At 33.0% G+C, this 17,270-nt stretch overlaps 3 protein-coding genes across 4 annotated transcripts; 1 reads left to right on the top strand and 2 right to left on the bottom strand.

The window, feature by feature from the left end:
* Window positions 1–696: 696 nt before the first annotated feature.
* Window positions 697–11,588, bottom strand: LOC120775444 (ATP-dependent RNA helicase DBP2). Its single transcript, XM_040105630.1, has 3 exons — window positions 11,162–11,588; window positions 9,087–10,608; window positions 697–8,890 (listed from the first exon to the last, which is right to left on the bottom strand). Exons 2-3 carry the CDS (start codon window positions 10,488–10,490, stop codon window positions 7,556–7,558), a joined length of 2,739 nt encoding a protein of 912 aa, XP_039961564.1. The 5' UTR covers window positions 10,491–10,608; window positions 11,162–11,588; the 3' UTR covers window positions 697–7,555.
* Window positions 11,589–12,713: 1,125 nt separating this feature from the next.
* Window positions 12,714–14,159, top strand: LOC120773410. Of its 2 annotated transcripts, none has more exons than XM_040102277.1 (6): window positions 12,714–12,823; window positions 12,878–13,077; window positions 13,137–13,263; window positions 13,353–13,552; window positions 13,612–13,738; window positions 13,799–14,159. In XM_040102277.1, the coding sequence occupies exons 2-6, from the start codon at window positions 12,878–12,880 to the stop codon at window positions 14,114–14,116; spliced, it is 972 nt and encodes a 323-aa protein (XP_039958211.1). In that variant the 5' UTR covers window positions 12,714–12,823; the 3' UTR covers window positions 14,117–14,159. The 2 variants fall into 2 exon arrangements, with proteins under 2 accessions (XP_039958211.1, XP_039958213.1); XM_040102279.1 differs by having other exon boundaries at window positions 12,798–12,817.
* A 686-nt stretch (window positions 14,160–14,845) lies between these two features.
* Window positions 14,846–16,039, bottom strand: LOC120773411 (NFU1 iron-sulfur cluster scaffold homolog, mitochondrial-like). The gene is made up of 3 exons (XM_040102280.1): window positions 15,892–16,039; window positions 15,591–15,832; window positions 14,846–15,534 (listed from the first exon to the last, which is right to left on the bottom strand). The coding sequence occupies exons 1-3, from the start codon at window positions 15,963–15,965 to the stop codon at window positions 15,011–15,013; spliced, it is 840 nt and encodes a 279-aa protein (XP_039958214.1). The 5' UTR covers window positions 15,966–16,039; the 3' UTR covers window positions 14,846–15,010.
* Window positions 16,040–17,270: the final 1,231 nt, after the last annotated feature.

The following is a 17,270-nucleotide window of genomic DNA, read 5'->3' on the forward strand; positions in this document are numbered from 1 at the left end:
CACTGCTAAAAGAATTTTGGATGGAAATAAATATAAAGTCGATCTTTATAAAACTAACAGAGGTTTGGTTTTGTTTTTCTGGAGAAAATCTTTACTTTCAAAAATTAGTCTATTCAAGTATACGTAAAAATAGAAGGTGATCTTGAGTATAACAATTTACTATTTTTTTTCAATAATAAAAAAATCGTTTAGCAGCTGAAAAACAATTTAGCATATTTTTTTAACTCATAATGTGAAAATCAGCTGTTTGCATGGGAGCTATATGCTGCTATAGTAGTCTGATCTCGACGGTTTCTTGAAGAGAAAGGGACATATACAAAATTCCACAATCGATATATCAAAAGCGTACAGGTATGCATGCGGACAGATATACAGACATGGCTAAATCGACTCAGCTCGTCACACTGATATTTTATAGCGTTTCTTCGTTTCCTTCTGCGTGTCACAAACTTCGTTGCAAACTTAATATCCCCTGTTCAGGGTATAAAAATTATAATAATAAAGGTAAAAATAATGTAAAAAAAGACGTGTGTGTTTTTTTTGATATATTATAACAGTAATGAAAATAAAAATAGTAAATTTACAAAAACAAATTCCAATCAAAAATCATATTTCAATATCAGTACAATTCATATTTAAAGTTTGTTTTTTCACTCATATTTAGTCGCTGTAATTTAACAATAAAAATACATACAATGTTTTTATATGCCTGCTTTATTATTTTTATTTGAATGACAATAAAATGTTAGTTTCATATTTTGGCTTTACAGAAAACTTATACTTGTATCTGACCCAGTTGTTAATTAGTTGTTCTTAACTTTCTTTCGAATTGCTTTTACATATACCTTTGTATATGTATATATTATTTTGTCGACGGCGCATAGGCTGCTTAATTGCAATTTTAGCTTGCTTTTATGCTTCGACGTACGGTATTCATGTTTATATTTATATGTATGTTTTACATTCAATTCGATTTCGTTTTGTTTGGTAACTTGATTGCAGCACTAAAAAGAAATGGTCGAGCAAAAAGTGTAACAATTTAATACGCTTTTCATTTTAAATACCAACTCTTGTCATACCGCGGCGTTCATTGAATCATTTCATCATTCACATTTCATATTTCGCTCTCTCACAAACATCTGCATGCAAATTTATTCAAACTTTGGTTGTGTGTATGGAAGTGTGTGGATAGCATGGGTATAAATACGCATGTGTGTTTGTGTGTTCTTCTATTATTTGGAATGAATTTAAATGAAAAAAATAAAAGTACTTGATATTGCTGACTTCAGGATGTAACATTGTAGTCTTTTTTTATATAATGGTATATGCCGCAAAAGGCTTTATGCAACTTCTGAGAGACAAAAATAATAATTACAAAATCATTTTAAAAGAATCATAAAAAATTATAGCTTGATTTTCATTTTAATTTTCGTACATTTTCGATTATTATTATATTTTTCAAATAATGCGACGCAAACGCGCAACCGTATCTACTACTCTTACTAAAAAAAATGCGAAAAACAATTAAATAAAAAGTGGTAATTTTTTAGTAAAAATGGAATTTGTGCAGCAGAGCTCACTCACATTCAAATTTCATACTCAAAGAATGATTTGCGCTTATTTAAATATTAATTGCATACAATCGTTCACAATGACTCCGCCAATTAGTTTTTATTTACTGTTGTATAAAAAAGTGAATTGCGAATACAAGTTATTTACGGAGATACATACATCCATAAATTCTTATTATCCTTGCGTGTCTTTGAATGTACCTTTCTACATATCTACATATGTCGGCCTCTTTTCCAGTATGCGCACAAATATCGTATGTAATGTAAAAGGCAAATTCATGTACATACATACATATGTGACACGTATTCACGTACATATGTATATGACGAAAATTTACATATAATACATCTTAATGGTACAAACAACAATAAAAATTTACACACACCTCAGTCTCGTGTGCACAAATACATTTGCACCGACATTTTATGTTACTTGAATGAACCTTTTTTCGTCATTCAAGTTGTAAAAAAAAAAGAACAAATTATTAATATTTTATTAATAAGAAAATTGAATTTTTCAGACTTTTGAAGCTGCATACTTGTATGCAAATATTTCTAATGCTATGCTCAAAAATATGTACGTTTATGTCTAGCATGGGAAAATATTTCTTTGCTGTGTTTTTTGGTTACATTTTATGTTTTACATACGATATTTTTGTACTTGTAAACTTAATATATTTTAATTTGTATGGATTTATGTATGTATGTATGTAGTTTATTAAGGTGGGCACATTGCGAATTTCTATTCCGAATGTTCAGAATTTAAAATTAAATAAATTCTCATTTCATGCTAAGAAAAAATATAGCATTTTATAAAAAGCTAACAATTTGAAATGAATAAAATTCGTTTACCTGAAGAGGAGTGAGAATAAAAATCAATAATAATAATAAAAATATATATTAATATAGTATAAAATAAAAACAAATAAAATATTATAAATATGAACAAAAAATTAAGTTATGAAGCAGTTGTCGTTTAATTTATTATCAACAGTAATTAAAAATTTTGAAAAATTAAATATGAAAACAAAAATAAAAATATAATAAATATTTCATAAGAGTTTTAATAACTCAAACAACAGAAATTTGCGGTAAACGAATTTTTCTTCATTTGAGCTAAGCAGAAACCACTTTACTCCAACAATCATTCATTCGCTCGGCGAAAATTCACAAATTTCCATTTTTTACATTAACTATTTTGGTATGCATATTTTCAAAACAAAATTAATAAACTACTAACAAGTGTTCAAAAACCAATCGTGTTTTAGTATTCAGTTCTAACACTAATGCTTTTCAAAATTTTCAAAGAGAGAACTCTACAGCTCAATAAACAAAAACTATTTGTATTCATAATGTTCCACAAAAAAGAAGTAAGATAGGGAAAATCATGTAATGCTTTTAATGAGAAACATGTTTGTTAAATTAGCAACTTATTTAATGTTTCATACAGTTCAGCTACATTTTCGCACAGCTGCACTGGCGCAATACGAAAATTCTTTAAAATATGCAATATATATGTATATATATATTTTTTTTTGTACATATAAACGTTAGTTTTGTAGAGTTTGTGAGTTCATGTAATTTGTTATTTTTAACGTACATATGTACACATGTATATAATATATATGTATATATATAATAAAAAAAGAAAAATATAGTATAGAATGTGCCTCATATCATCCATATAAATATAGTTTTGTTATCATATGTTTTTTAAGTCTATCACATCACATTTTGTTGTTGGTTTTTGTATGCTAATTTTTATGTTGTCGCTTTGCAGTTGTTACATTCAATTTTTGTTTTTACCATAATTGCAGCATTTATACATAACGCGGCTTTTCCAAAACAAAATAAAAACAAATGCATTTATCAAATACTGTTTTTGAAACAATATTTATTGTTCAAAAGATTTGTTTTTCCCCTCGCTTTATTTTCTTTGTTACGATCCGTATGATGGCTAAACAAAGTATTTTTTGTTCACTGCAAAAACAACAGTAAAAACATCTTTTTTATGTATAAAAATAAATATTTTGTTTCCTTTTCGATAAACAATGTTAATTTTCCAATTATGTGTTCGAATTAAAAGCTACATATGTATGTATGTATAAAAAAAGTGAAAAATAAAAACGTTAATTTAATTCAACAATTCTAGTCTGTTTTAACTAAGAGATCTTTAGGTTGAGTACAACATATGGTAGTTGAACATCATTGAATACTGCTAATATCCAAATTAATGTGATTCGATGAAAAAATTCTCTTTCGCTCGTCACAAATGAAAAATGCCATGAAAGCTTATACGGCGAATGGCGTTTTGGTTTTGGTACTAACTATAACTTTGTCCGTTTTTTATGTTTTTGGTTAAGTTCCTGCCCAAAAAGTACCTAGTACCTACATACACAATGCATTTATTTGCCACGAAAACGAGTTTATCGCTTTTTCATCTTTAACTAACGAAATTGTTACATACAAATGACGTATGTATACAGTTATACTCGTATATTTTAGTAAGCCTATACTTTTTTTCTACAAAACCATGTGATAGCGGCTGTTTTGTTACATTTGATACAATTTTTATATTTACGAAAAAAAAAAGAAGAAATTAATTGTGAAAAATGCCATTTTCAGTTGATTTCGTTTCTTAATTTTGCTTTAGTGTCAGTAGCAAAGTTGGTAGAAACATTGTGTGAAATTGGTTAGTTGTTTAACCAATTGTCCCAGTTAATTACTACACACATTTCTCAATGTTTTTTCTCAACAAGAAATTCATTTGCAAATTGCTTAACTGTGTTAGCAATAGCATATGTTTATGTATGTGTGTTTGCGCATACATGCTTAATGTATGACTGTAAATTTTTTTTGGGACTTTTTGGTTAGGAATATTCGAATAATTGCATTTTGTTTAGTGAAATACAAAACTATTTCTTATAAATTAACGTTCACGTTTTATGTTTTCGCTTATTTCCTCACATTTATAAATATATATGTATATATACTTAGCATACATATATATATGGCATTTAAAAAAATATTTATATTTGTTAACTTCTATCCTGCTTTGCACACCTTCAATTTCTTTTTTGTTTGTATAATTTGACTTTGGCTTCGATACTAACAACTTTCAGCAGTTAAATTTTTTAGATTTACTAAAAGTAATTTTAATACACTATTTCTTCTCAATATTAAAATTCGAATACAAAGTCGCTTGCAGACTTTCGTGTTATTTCGGTAGGAATACGAGCAGCAGTGGAATAAAGCACAAAGTGAATGAGTTCGCGACAAATTGAATATACCGTTTTGTACTCAAATATTCGTTTTCAAATTTGATAGACAAATATTCAATACGAAATGACTTTCATGTAGAAGTGGAGGAATGGCATACATCAAATTTAAAAAGCAAACTCAGCGCGCTCAAACTATTACAATTGCTTAAATAAATTAATTTATAGTTATTTCTGCTGGGAAATGAGAAAAGTATTTCTTTACAAGTTCCCATAGACCTTACGTGTATTCTTTTACATATTCCGTTGTGTCTTTGGAAAAGTGCATTTAATTGTATGTAGCAAAGTTTTTGGAAATATTTGTCTTATATAATGTACATATGTATTGCTATGTTGTGAAGGAATAGAAAATTTGACGTACATATGTTAAAAGGGACTTGTATAATTTTCATAAAATGCGTTATTTGTTGTATGCTTTTCAATTAGGGTTTATGCTTGGCAGTGAAAGTGGTAGATTCACCCATGAAACAAAATACGCAACGTTAAATATGGAAAATCTTAAAATTTGAAATTTTTTAACATCAGTAATCTAAAATCCAATATATTTTTAAGATTTGTCGTTTAATTTAGCCGGTGAAAACGGATTATTTATACCTTTTTATAAGTTATAAAACAGTTGCGTAAAATAATTTTTTTAAGACACTACCACAAAGCAAATATGTATATGTATGTATACATATTTATCCGATAATTTATCGTTTACTTCTACACTGCATATGAATCGAAGGCATTGAAATACTGCTCCACACTAAACCCGGACCATGTTACGAGTTAATTAAAGGAAGCCTCGTCCTTTCTTTGTAATTAGGCTACATATTTTCAACTGCGCTCACCAACTAGCTTTCATAAAAAAATTAAAAGCTTCTGTGCAGCTTAACAGCTAACCTAACATACGAATACTTTTCACTATGATTTTTGTTCGTCTCATAAATATACATACTATTTACATGATCGTCGTTTGTACAAGTATGTTTGCAATTATTGATTCAAGTGTAAACTTGTTTTATGTTTGTATGGATGAATGCGGCGCATTTTATGTTTCTTTTTTATATGGTCAAAATTTTTTTATATGAATATGTAACTGGCTAGATTTGGCTGTTGCAATTCAATGTTTTTTAGATAATTAAGTTAAATTAAAATTATATTTGATATATTAATTATATAACGTTAATGCGTGAACTTCAATATTTTGAAGATAATTGGAAATTGTTTCTCATTAGTGAAGGTTGTCTTTTGTTCGTTAAAAAAAACATGAAATAAATTTAATTATAATGTTGTGGCAAGGGTAGAAGTAAAATGTAATTGCAGCGTTACTTTCAATGATATTTGCGTATGATTCATGCAAATATCATTTCTGTAAATCTGCAGAATTTTACTCGTATCTCTTATTTGCTTTAATACAATCATGATCTTCCACCGTAATGAGCTGTACCTGAGAAATCTATTCTAAAGTTAGTATAATTCATTTTTGGAAAAAACAGTTATAATAAACTGTTGAAAAAATATATAAAATGGGATAATAATATATGTACTTCAATTGATGCAACGCGATATTTCTTGTTCATTACAATTTTATGCATCTAATAACTTAAAAACGAATTGAGTTGCATAGAAGATAATTTGCGAAATATCTCTCTTATCTCTTTTGAAGTATTTTTTATGATTAAATCGAAAGTGTGTTATAAAAAAGTTTTATAGGGTCACATATTTGCGTACGAAACTCAGCTAATTTTTTTATTTAATTTCATTTCATTTGATGCAGTTTTAAAAAGTTCAGCGTTTAAATTGTTGTTTCATAGTTACTGACTAATTTCTTTTAGTTGCTCGCTTATTTTTTTGTAATGTTTTTCTTTTAGAAACCGGAAATAGGAATTTCGTAGTTATAAAATAATACAGAGAATTAAAAAAATGCACTTTGCAGAATTTTGGTACATTTTCAAATGCTTAAAATAATATTTATTACCGCTACACCACAGTGCGGTGTGTTGAAGCCAATTCATTTTTTCCATATTCTGATAACTAAGAATTCTCTAACATTCTTATACCAAAACAAAAAATTCATATGCATTAAAATAATTCATATTTTAAAATTTATGTGAAATTAAATTTTACGGTTTCTATGTAAGATGATAATTATTCACTGCTTAAGTCATATGTAATTATTCAAGATTAGCCAATTTTGTGGGGTAGCCGCTTACACCTGAAGGCTGCCGACGGTGCTGCTGCGTTTGTAAGTATTAACAACGGCTACTCCAATAATTTATTGTAAGAATAATGTGAATGTAATGTTTCTTAAAGCCGATTTAAGATTAATTTGAAAAATAAAAGTATGTTTCACCGGGAATACTTATGTTATTTTTGTTTACAAATACACGTATATATGCATGTAAGTTATTACATACATATGTCATATGTATTATTTCGCTACACATTTTCTACTGTTTTCAATTGTTTCGTTCTTTGCAATGCGTGTTTTTTTGTTTTCAACTCTCGTTTAAGTGCCTTTTGGCTCATACCGGCTTTATATATTTAATGTATACCTTGAACAGTTACCGTTTATCGATTATTATTATTTATGAATGTTTTTTTTTTTTTATGTAGTATCAATAAGTAAATATTTGTAAGTAAGTCGATAAAATTGAAGAAATGTATGTATATGTTATATGCTTGCTAAGCGCACTGCTATAATTCATACGTCTGATGCACTTACGCTCTTTGCTGCTGTTGCTGTTGTTGTTGCTGCTGCTGTTGTTGTTGCAATACGTCAGCAGTGGTGGCTGGTGCCACACCCGCAGCAAACTGGTGCGGGTGTGCGTAGTATGCTGTTGGTGCCAAACCGCCATATGGATTGGCAGCGGCGGCTGCAGCAGCAGCAGCCAAAACACCACTAGCATCATACATATAAGCAGCCGCAGTATTGGCAGCTGCAGTAGGAGGCGATTGTGCTGGTGCAGCATATAAAGCTGCAGCCGGTGGTGTCGACACATTGCTGGGATACTCACCGCCCAATTGACCACCGGCAGCAGCCACTGCAGCTGCAATATTTGCAGCAACATTTACTTGCTGTTGGTGTTGCTGCTGTTGCTGTTGTTGTATTGTTGTACCGTTGATAACACCGTTATGCGGTTGATGCTCCACACCGCCACCAGCGCCGCCATTAGCAACTACATTTTGCTGTTTATCGTAGTGTTGTTGTTGATTATATTCTCGTTTTTGATATTGCTGAAAACGTGGTATATTACCATTCTGCTGTGGAATGAATTGTTGACTACGTGGTCGATACTGTTGTTGTGGTACGTAACCATTATTTTGTTGCATATGTGGCGGCATGTAGCCCATCATAGGGCGAGGACCGCCGGCATTAAATGGAGCACGTGGGCGATATGTGCGACCGCCACTGGCATCGGGATTGTTGTATTGGCCACCAGCTCCGCCACCAACCACACCGGATCGATTGTTCCAGTTGCCACCAGCACCACCACTGCTAACACCGTTATGTGGCTGATACATACTGTTGTTTTGTTGCTGATAGTGATTCTGTTTCGGAGCGTATGCGCCGTTAGCGTTGTTGCCAGCTTGATAATTCAAGGGATTGCTACGCTGTTGATGGGTAGGCTGCTGTTGCCAGCGACGATTATTATTTCCGCGGCCATTACCATTACCACCTGATGAACGTGCCAGATCCAACAATTCTTGAGGTGGTACCTGACCGGCCTCCTCCAATACAGAAATCAAATCACGTGCTTGCTTTCCATTGTCCGGGGTAAAGAAAGTATATGCGGTTCCCAATTGCTGACAACGTCCAGTGCGTCCAATGCGATGAACATAATTTTCCGACGAATTTGGGTAATCATAATTGATAACATACTGCAAATCCTCCACATCTAGACCACGAGAAGCGACATCGGTGGCAATCAAAATATTCGACTTTCCATTACGGAAATCTTTTAGCACTGAATCGCGTTCAGGTTGCGACTTATCGCCATGTATGGAGGTGGCAGTATAACCTTCGTTGCGAATAATTTGCAAGATTTCCTCGACCTAGAAATTTATTGAAATATTATTAATGGTATATTCCTTTATCCGTTAAGTAATGTTATTTTCAGATAACAAAAATTATAAATTTAAGAAAAATAAAATTGCAGTTTTTATGACGATAATTTGATTTTAACTTGTTATTTTTCCTGATGTAGTTAATACACAAAAAATAATGAAAAACTTTTATTCCAACACTTACCTTGATTTTAGTTTCGACAAAAATAATTATTTTGTTATTATTATTTGCAGCATTGTTTGTTGTCGGTGCAATTTCTTGTAGTAATTTAACAATGCGCTGAGGTTTCTCCATTTCTTGACATATTTCAACCATTTGACGAATATTGTGGTTAGCCGAGAGGTTCATTGAACCAATATTGATGGATATGTAATCTTTTAGGAAATCTCCGGCAAGTGCCTGTACTTCTTTAGGCCAAGTTGCAGACCACATTACTACTTGTCGATCAGGACGAATTTGTTCTATTATTTTACGGATTTGTGGTTCGAAACCCATATCCAGCATCCGATCGGCTTCATCCAATACCAAATAGGTGCATCGTTGCAAATTTGTGTTACGATTTTCCAAGAAATCTATCAGTCGTCCTGGAGTTGCAATAATGACTTCAACACCTCTTTCTAAATCACGTGCTTGAGGTACTTTTGATGAACCTCCAAAAATACAGGTATGACGGATCTCGGGTTTAGACAAGTGTCCATAATCACGTACAACGGATTGAATTTGTTGGGCTAATTCACGTGTAGGTGCTAATACGAGAGCTATAGGTCCGTCGCCACGTTGTAGTGGTGGTTGGTTCGCAATGTGCACCATTGCTGGCAACATGTATGCCAAAGTTTTACCGGAGCCCGTTTGCGCTATGCCAACCAGGTCACGTCCACTGAGCGCAATCGGCCATCCTTGTGCTTGAATAGCAGTAGGCTTTGTGAAGCCTTGACGCTTCATTTCTTCTATAGTGTATTCTGGTAGCGAACACTCTTCAAACGATGACACTGGATGTGGAATACCATTACCGGATACAGTAATTTCTAATTCATTTCGCAATTCGACGACTTGTTGTTCACTCATATTCAGTGTGTTTTGATGTGGTACATAGAAATTTTTCTTGAAAGGTTGGAGGTTTTCCCAACGTGGAATTTGTAAATTACGTCCGGGATTTTTTGCCTTTTCGCGCTGTAGTTCCGCTCTCTCTTCTTTACTCAATAATCCCAAATTAATACCGCCATGATATCCGCCATTGCTTGGTTGGTAACCACCGTTGGGTTTCTGATGACGAGGTACGAAATTTGGATTTTTACCACGAGCTTGGAAACCACCAGGATTACTCACGCCGTTCCCATAAAAGCTGGGACCACCACTTGTCATCATTGAATTAGAATTGTTACCGCCACGGTAGGTGCTTTGGGCACCTCCATATAAGCCCGATCCGCCGCCATAGGGCATACCGGCGTTGCTGCCGTTATTCATGGTGTTTCGCTGATAATGTGGACGTTCAGGACGTGGACCAGCGCCTGCCCCACCACCACCATAAAAACCATTCGAGTTGGCATGTGGGCTGCCGCCATTCACTGCATAACCACCTGCGTACATTTTATTTACTTTTCTGGCAAAGTTTCGTCGAAAAGTGGGTTTATATTTTGCGTCCTTTTTTCTTTAACTAATTGACTTCTATTCTTCTAGAATAAAAGTCGTATTTTCCACGTTGCTTCTATTATTTGAAAGAAACGAACGAAACGAAACATGAGAATTAGAATTTTTTGTATATACATTTAGTGACGTTCAAGTGACACTTCAACAAAGGTAGGCATGGTTACTTGTGTCAGTTTTTAATTTGAAGCATGGATCAGCATAGTCGGCAAAAACTTTTATTGACACATAAAAATAAAAACGTTTTTCAATAAATTTTTTGGATATGTATGTGTATGTATATTTTTCATTATGTAAATAAAGCATTGTATGGCTTAGTTCTTTTTACTAGTCTTGTTGCAGTGGAGTCGTAAAGAAAACCACATGGTTCGTAAGATGGCAAGGGAGTCGGCTTTAAGTACACATATGTATGTATATCTAACTACAACTATGTACAAGCATACAATTTTTCTATACGTATCAACTTCGTAAAGGTACGCTTGCCATCGTTGAGAAAATCAATAGTGCCTCGTTTTTCGTAGCAAAAGGGAGAAAGCGCTTACTTAATAAAAAACAATAAGTAGGATGCGATTTAAGTCCTACTTATATACAAGTAATTTGAATGATTGACTTACCTAACTTTATAGTTGAACACTATTTCACTGAAATAGTTCAATTTATATTTTCCGCTTCGATGCGAAGTTCTTTATTATAGTTCTATTGTAATAAAACTATTATTATTTTTTCGCAATCAATTAAAGCGGATGTAAAACTTATTCTGCTTTAGTTTTTGGTCTGGCCGGATACCGCTACGGTCCTTACAGCAATCAATGGTTATATGTTTCCTTTGAATACTTGAAAAGCCCGAAGAAAATTAAAATTTTCCACTAATTTTCCCCTTCACTTTGCTGCTTTGTTCGTCTACTGCGTATTTCACTTATTGTTACGAAAAAAGTAAATATTTTACGTTTTTCGAAGCATTAGTTAAATGTTCTGTTATACAATAAAAGTAAAATACTATTATTTTATTGTATTTTATTTTAACTAATTTAAATGTGCAGGAATAAGCGAAAACGACGTGATGGCAATTGAACGAGCAATTACCAAACTGTGACAAACGAATGAAGAAAGCCCGAACGAAGCAGCGAATGTGATGGCGGCTGTGTGGGAAATTTTTTTGATGCAGCTTGCAAATGGCGTCTGCAAACGGGGTGATTCAAGTGAAATAAGATTGTTTTAAATAAAAATGTTAACTCTGATTATTGAATATCTAAAAAATTCATCAAACAACTAGAAATTTATGTATGTATGTATGTACAAATGTGCTTTATTTAAAAAAAATACATCTTATTTCGGATTTTTATTATGTGAAAGAAAAAAAGTAAATTAATTATAAACCCGAACTTTTAAGTTCAACATCTTTTATGCTTTAATACAGATGATTCAAATTGTTATAAGAGATTACCTTCTAGCCTCGACAGACGGCAGTTAATGCAGTAAATCCGGATAAATTTAGGAGTTAGTGAAGTTAACTCCTTTGCTAGCTCCTAATTAAATCTCATTGACAGACGGCTGCATTATAGCATTGACAGACGGCAGCGTTAAACCAGATTAATTGCATTTTTCGGGATTCATTCAGGAGTTACACAGCTAACTCCGTTGCTGAATCCAAAAATAACTCTCAAAATTTTAGGGAGTTTGTGAGATTTTCGTTGGCAACATTGTTAAAAATGGCCAATTTTCATCTATTGTGAATGAAATACAAGCAACCCTGACAGCTGTTTATCAAATTCTCAATATAATATCAATAAAACTTCTATGTTGTGATGCAGTTTTAAAAATAATGTGTTGATATGCTTTTGTAATAAAAATGGTTTGGTAAAAATTGGTCGGCTAACAACCATAATGTTTATCTTCTATCAATTTTCATTGAAAATATTATAAAAAGGACAATGAGCTGTTTATGAGAGTTTCGAACTCGCATAGCTGCCGTCTGTCACCTACAAATTTGGATCTGATTAAGTGCGCAGTTAATCCGGATTAACGCTGCCGTCTGTCAAGGCTATTAATCTGGATAAATTTAGGAGTTAGTGAAGATAACTCCGTTGCTAAATCCCATTTAATCTTAAAAATTTTAGAGAGTAGCTGCTTGTTGCCTACGTGCAACATTGTTAAAAATGGCCAATTTTACTCTATTGTGAATAAAAAGCAAGCAACACGGACAGCTGTTTTTCAAATTTTCAATACACAAAACAAGAATAGAGTAGCCACAGTGATGTAGCGTCGAAATAGTCAGTGTAAGCATTTCTTAATTTTAAAGCAAAACAAATTTATACTTTTGAACTTTTCAGATGGCTATGAGGAAGCGACGCTCCGGATGGACACTCCAGGACGAGACTGAGCTGCTGGAGAAGTGGGAGGAGCGTTTCCACGACCTCCGAAAAGCCAAAAGGAATGCCCATATATATCAAGAAATTGCAATGGAAATGGGAGGAAGATACACTGCGGAGGAGGTTCACTGCAAAGTGAAAAATTTAACAAAAAAATACAGGTGAGGTTTTACAATAACTACAAGTATATTTCTATGTTTATATCCAAACATGTTTTCAGAGAGGAGAAAAGTAAAATTGACCCATTTGGAGGTAGTCCCTCTGTATGGAAACACTACCAGGCTATACATCGCATCATGGGGTCCACTGCCGTCAATTCGGCATTGTATGTGAAGACTGGTTCTTTGGTAAGAAAAATCATTTATTTATCTATAATTAATTTTAAAGAGTTATTTTGTTTAGAATTCACCATCACCAACATCTTCGAATATTTCAGATGTCTATCAGGAAGCAACGCTCCGAATGGACACTCCCGGACGAGATTGAGCTGCTGGAGAAGTGGGAGGAGCGTGCCCACGACCTCCGAAAGGCGAAAAGGAATGCCCATATATATCAAGAAATTTCTGTGGAAATGGGAAGAAGATACAGTGCGGAAGAGGTTCATTGCAAAGTGAAAAATTTAACAAAGAAATACAGGTGAGTTTTTACAATAACTACAAGTATATTTCTATGTCTATATCCAAACATGTTTACAGAGAGGAGAAAAGTAAAATTGACCCCTCTGGCGGTAGTCCCTCTGAATGGAAACATTATCAGGCAGTACACCGCATCATAGGGTCAACTGCCGTCAATTCGGCACTGTATGTTAAGACTGATTCTTTGGTAAGAAAAATCATTGATTTTATTTATCAAAAAATACATTTAAAAAGTCATTTTGTTTAGAATTCACCATCACCAACATCATCGATGCCATCGCTGTCCTCTCCGCTTCCGTCTCCTCAGCTGCCATCGCCATCATTTCAGCTGTCATCGCCATCACCGTCATCATCATCGGCACCAATGCAGTCACCAACTGCAAGAAAGCGGAATTATGACTGTGAGATGGTGAAATTAATAAAGCAGCAAACACAAATACTAAAAACAATTGCGGAAGAATCAAAACTTGTCAATCAGGAGATGGTAGGGGCGATTCTGGAGCAGAACCGAATAACGGAAAAGTTGTTGATATTAATGGAAAAGATAACAGAAAAACTTGTATAAAAAGTTTTTTTCTAATTTAAAATATATATGAATTTTACAGTAATAATGTTTGTAATTAAGTATGCTAATATTTTAGATGATAAGGCAATGTTATAAATGTAAGTAAGTATTAAGGGCATTTATACTCACGAAAACTCAAACTGCATTTCTACTAGCCGATGCTGATACATCATTTTCCCCAGCTCTTGTAGTGTAGCGTAGTTGATATTCTGCATTTTTTTGCTGCATCTTGGATCCACAAAGAATGAATTTCATCATTTTCCATTTTTAAAAAATTGTGCAAAATACGGCACGCATGTACAATAACGTTGACATATTTTGGAGCTACTGGTAAACCTCTGTCATTTTTTCGAAATCGGGCTTTAAGTTAGCCGAAAGCATTTTCTATAACTCTGCGACATTTAGACAAACGATATGGAAATGGCTTCATCAATATCTTCAATGATTCTGCTGCTCTGAGAAAAAATTTCATCGCTTTCATGATATTTCTTTAGTGAACTATTTTCACAAATGTAGGAGTCATTATTCTTACAAGTCGATCCAACATACGTATATACATATATGTAAATTTTAAAATAGCAAAAAGTTATCGAATGAAACGGACTACATTTGATCTAAATCGGATTTTCTACTTGCCGATCAAAACAGAAAAAAAACGCAAAAACAAAATTATGGTGTGTTATGACATTATATATGGTATAAGTAAACTATAAAAATTAAATAACTTCATTTATATTATTAGTACGTCTGTACAGGTTTATGTTTTTATGTATTTGTATTAACTCAAATCAACGTAACATCTTATCATGTATGAATTTTCTTACATTATATACCTCGTTATACTGAGTAGAATTTGGTACATTTAACAACATTAAATGAATAATATTTAGTACATTAAGCTTGTGTTTCATTTGTCGGTGAAGGTTCTTTCAACTTGATTTTGCTTTCGAATTTTTCAAATTCTTTTTCTGCGAATTTATCTACTTTATCAGAAACTTGCTCAACAGACACTACTTCGGGTATGTAGAATTGCAACATATTTTGTACGCCATTTTTAAGTGTAACAATGGAGCTTGGACAGGAAGAACATGATCCCTGCATCTTTAACTTAACTACACCATCTTCATAACCCATATATATAATATCTCCTCCATCTTCTTGCACAGTGGGTCTGATACGACTGTCAAGAAGTTCTTTAATCATCATAACCACATCGTCATCGTCATCTTCGATTTGTGTATCTGAATTTGGTTTAGCTTCGCTCAGTATTGGTAAACCGCTGGCAAAAAAGTCCATTATTACAGCAAAAACTTCTGGCTTAATAATGGCCCAATCCGTTTCTTCTTCTTTAGATATTGTTATGAAATCGGCACCGAAGAACACAGCACGCACCCCGTCGATACGAAAGAGAAGCTTAGCTATTATGTAGACAAAGTTTGTATTAACATGCGTATACAAAAAATAAAACAATTACCTAAGGGGCTACAATACGCAGCAGATACACTGGGAAAGTCGTATGTATTACCTTTTCCCAGAACGTCTGTGCCGGGAAGAAATTTTAGACTGTCAGGGTTAGGTGTGTCTTGTGTCTGTATAAACATATTACGACAAAATTGATAAAGTGGAACCGATGACTTATTATCAAACAGCGCCTTATTTGTAGGAATCGCTCCATAATGTTGAAATGATGTCAAATTTTGCGATTGAAGTAAGCAACTTAGAATTTATTAAAATTAATACATTTTCTAAGCATTGTTACTTTTTGTTTTACTCACATGTTAAATAAACGATTGTTACTGCGTAAAACTCCAACTGAACTACGCAAGGAACGCAAAATTAAACGAGACATTTTTAAATTAATATCACGGACTTCCAAAAGTTTTATATCGACCGCAATAAAATCAAAAATTACGATCAGCTGCTAATGTTATGATTGAAGCTATTGCATATAATAACAGAGTTACCACCGCTTATTTATCGGTGCAAGTAAGTAAATGCCGGTGGCGTTATAGACTATAGGATGAGAAGAGATAAAATAGAAAAATGTTCAAATGACCAGTAAATTATAAACAAAGCATCGAAAATTGTTATAGGTACCATGGACATCCATCTGACAGTTAAATTCTGGTACACTTTACCTACAGAAGGAGTCCTGTCCTCGTCTGAGCATGCACTTTCATGGCTCATCACGTTTACACAGTTTTGCGTGTTCACAATGCAAGTTTTGTGAACTGTTTAACTGATAACTGATAAATAAACGTAGTGTTTAAATCATGGATATATTGTTAACAATGTTTGCGGCGCAAAGTATGGGCCTGTTGTCCTCTACGACGGCACTACTAATATTCGGATGATATCCAGCTTAATGGTAAGTGATTGATGATATGTAAATATTGCTCATCTCAAGTCTAGTGTGTCCTAATGTAATCGTCAGGCCCACATGTACGCTTTATCCATTTCCGTGCAATTCCTAATATTCATATTTAAGCTGAGGTGAGATTACCGGATGTTGGAGGTGCTTGAAGGAATTGGCACTGGATGATGTTGAACAGTTGCTTATTAAACTGCTGTTTTGAGGCTTACATGAATACATATTATATGTATGTACATACATAAGTATGTATAATAAAATGGAAATGTAATTATTGGAAGTTTACACGTTTTGAGTCAATATGGGGTATGTCAATATTGAATTGGTAAACATTTTAAGAACATATATATATGTATTTATATTAATGTATGTACAATCTTGTTGGATTGGTTAAGTACTTTGTACAGTTAAAAAAAAAGAAATACAAATTTCCTGGACGACCAGATCTACTTCGCTGGAAATTTCGACACTCAATTTAAAATTTTCTTACGTTTACTGCTTTAACGGTTCTTCACATAAATATCAAAGTATATACATATGTATCCAAGATTAAAATATATATGGAAGTTCATATTTTTAACAAAGAAGAAAAAGCATTAACTTCGGTTGCACCGAAACTATTAAATGGGTTTGCTAAAAAACCCTTCATAGTAAGCTACAAGCTTCGACAAATGAGCAGATTCGTGTGCTAAATTTTAAATCCATATCACAAAAACCGATGGACTAGTTTGCGTATAAACAGACAGACAGATAGAAAGGAGGACCCAGTTATGTAAATGGACT

Source organism: Bactrocera tryoni, chromosome 4, assembly GCF_016617805.1.
Source record: "Bactrocera tryoni isolate S06 chromosome 4, CSIRO_BtryS06_freeze2, whole genome shotgun sequence".
NCBI lineage: Eukaryota > Metazoa > Arthropoda > Insecta > Diptera > Tephritidae > Bactrocera > Bactrocera tryoni.

What these genes read in the sequence shown, in the direction of transcription:
- LOC120775444 (XM_040105630.1), bottom strand. Translation starts at nt 10,490, where the DNA reads ATGTACGCAGGTGGTTATGCAGTGAATGGCGGCAGCCCACATGCCAAC. An exon ending in TTGTCGAAACTAAAATCAAG is followed by an intron (nt 8,891 to 9,086) that starts GTAAGTGTTGGA and finishes ATAAATTTCTAG; the next exon opens with GTCGAGGAAATCTTGCAAAT.
- LOC120773410 (XM_040102277.1), top strand. Translation starts at nt 12,878, where the DNA reads ATGGCTATGAGGAAGCGACGCTCCGGATGGACACTCCAGGACGAGACT. An exon ending in AATTTAACAAAAAAATACAG is followed by an intron (nt 13,078 to 13,136) that starts GTGAGGTTTTAC and finishes ACATGTTTTCAG; the next exon opens with AGAGGAGAAAAGTAAAATTG. An exon ending in AATTTAACAAAGAAATACAG is followed by an intron (nt 13,553 to 13,611) that starts GTGAGTTTTTAC and finishes ACATGTTTACAG; the next exon opens with AGAGGAGAAAAGTAAAATTG.
- LOC120773411 (XM_040102280.1), bottom strand. Translation starts at nt 15,965, where the DNA reads ATGTCTCGTTTAATTTTGCGTTCCTTGCGTAGTTCAGTTGGAGTTTTA. An exon ending in AACAATCGTTTATTTAACAT is followed by an intron (nt 15,833 to 15,891) that starts GTGAGTAAAACA and finishes ATAAATTCTAAG; the next exon opens with TTGCTTACTTCAATCGCAAA. An exon ending in TGCGTATTGTAGCCCCTTAG is followed by an intron (nt 15,535 to 15,590) that starts GTAATTGTTTTA and finishes TCTACATAATAG; the next exon opens with CTAAGCTTCTCTTTCGTATC.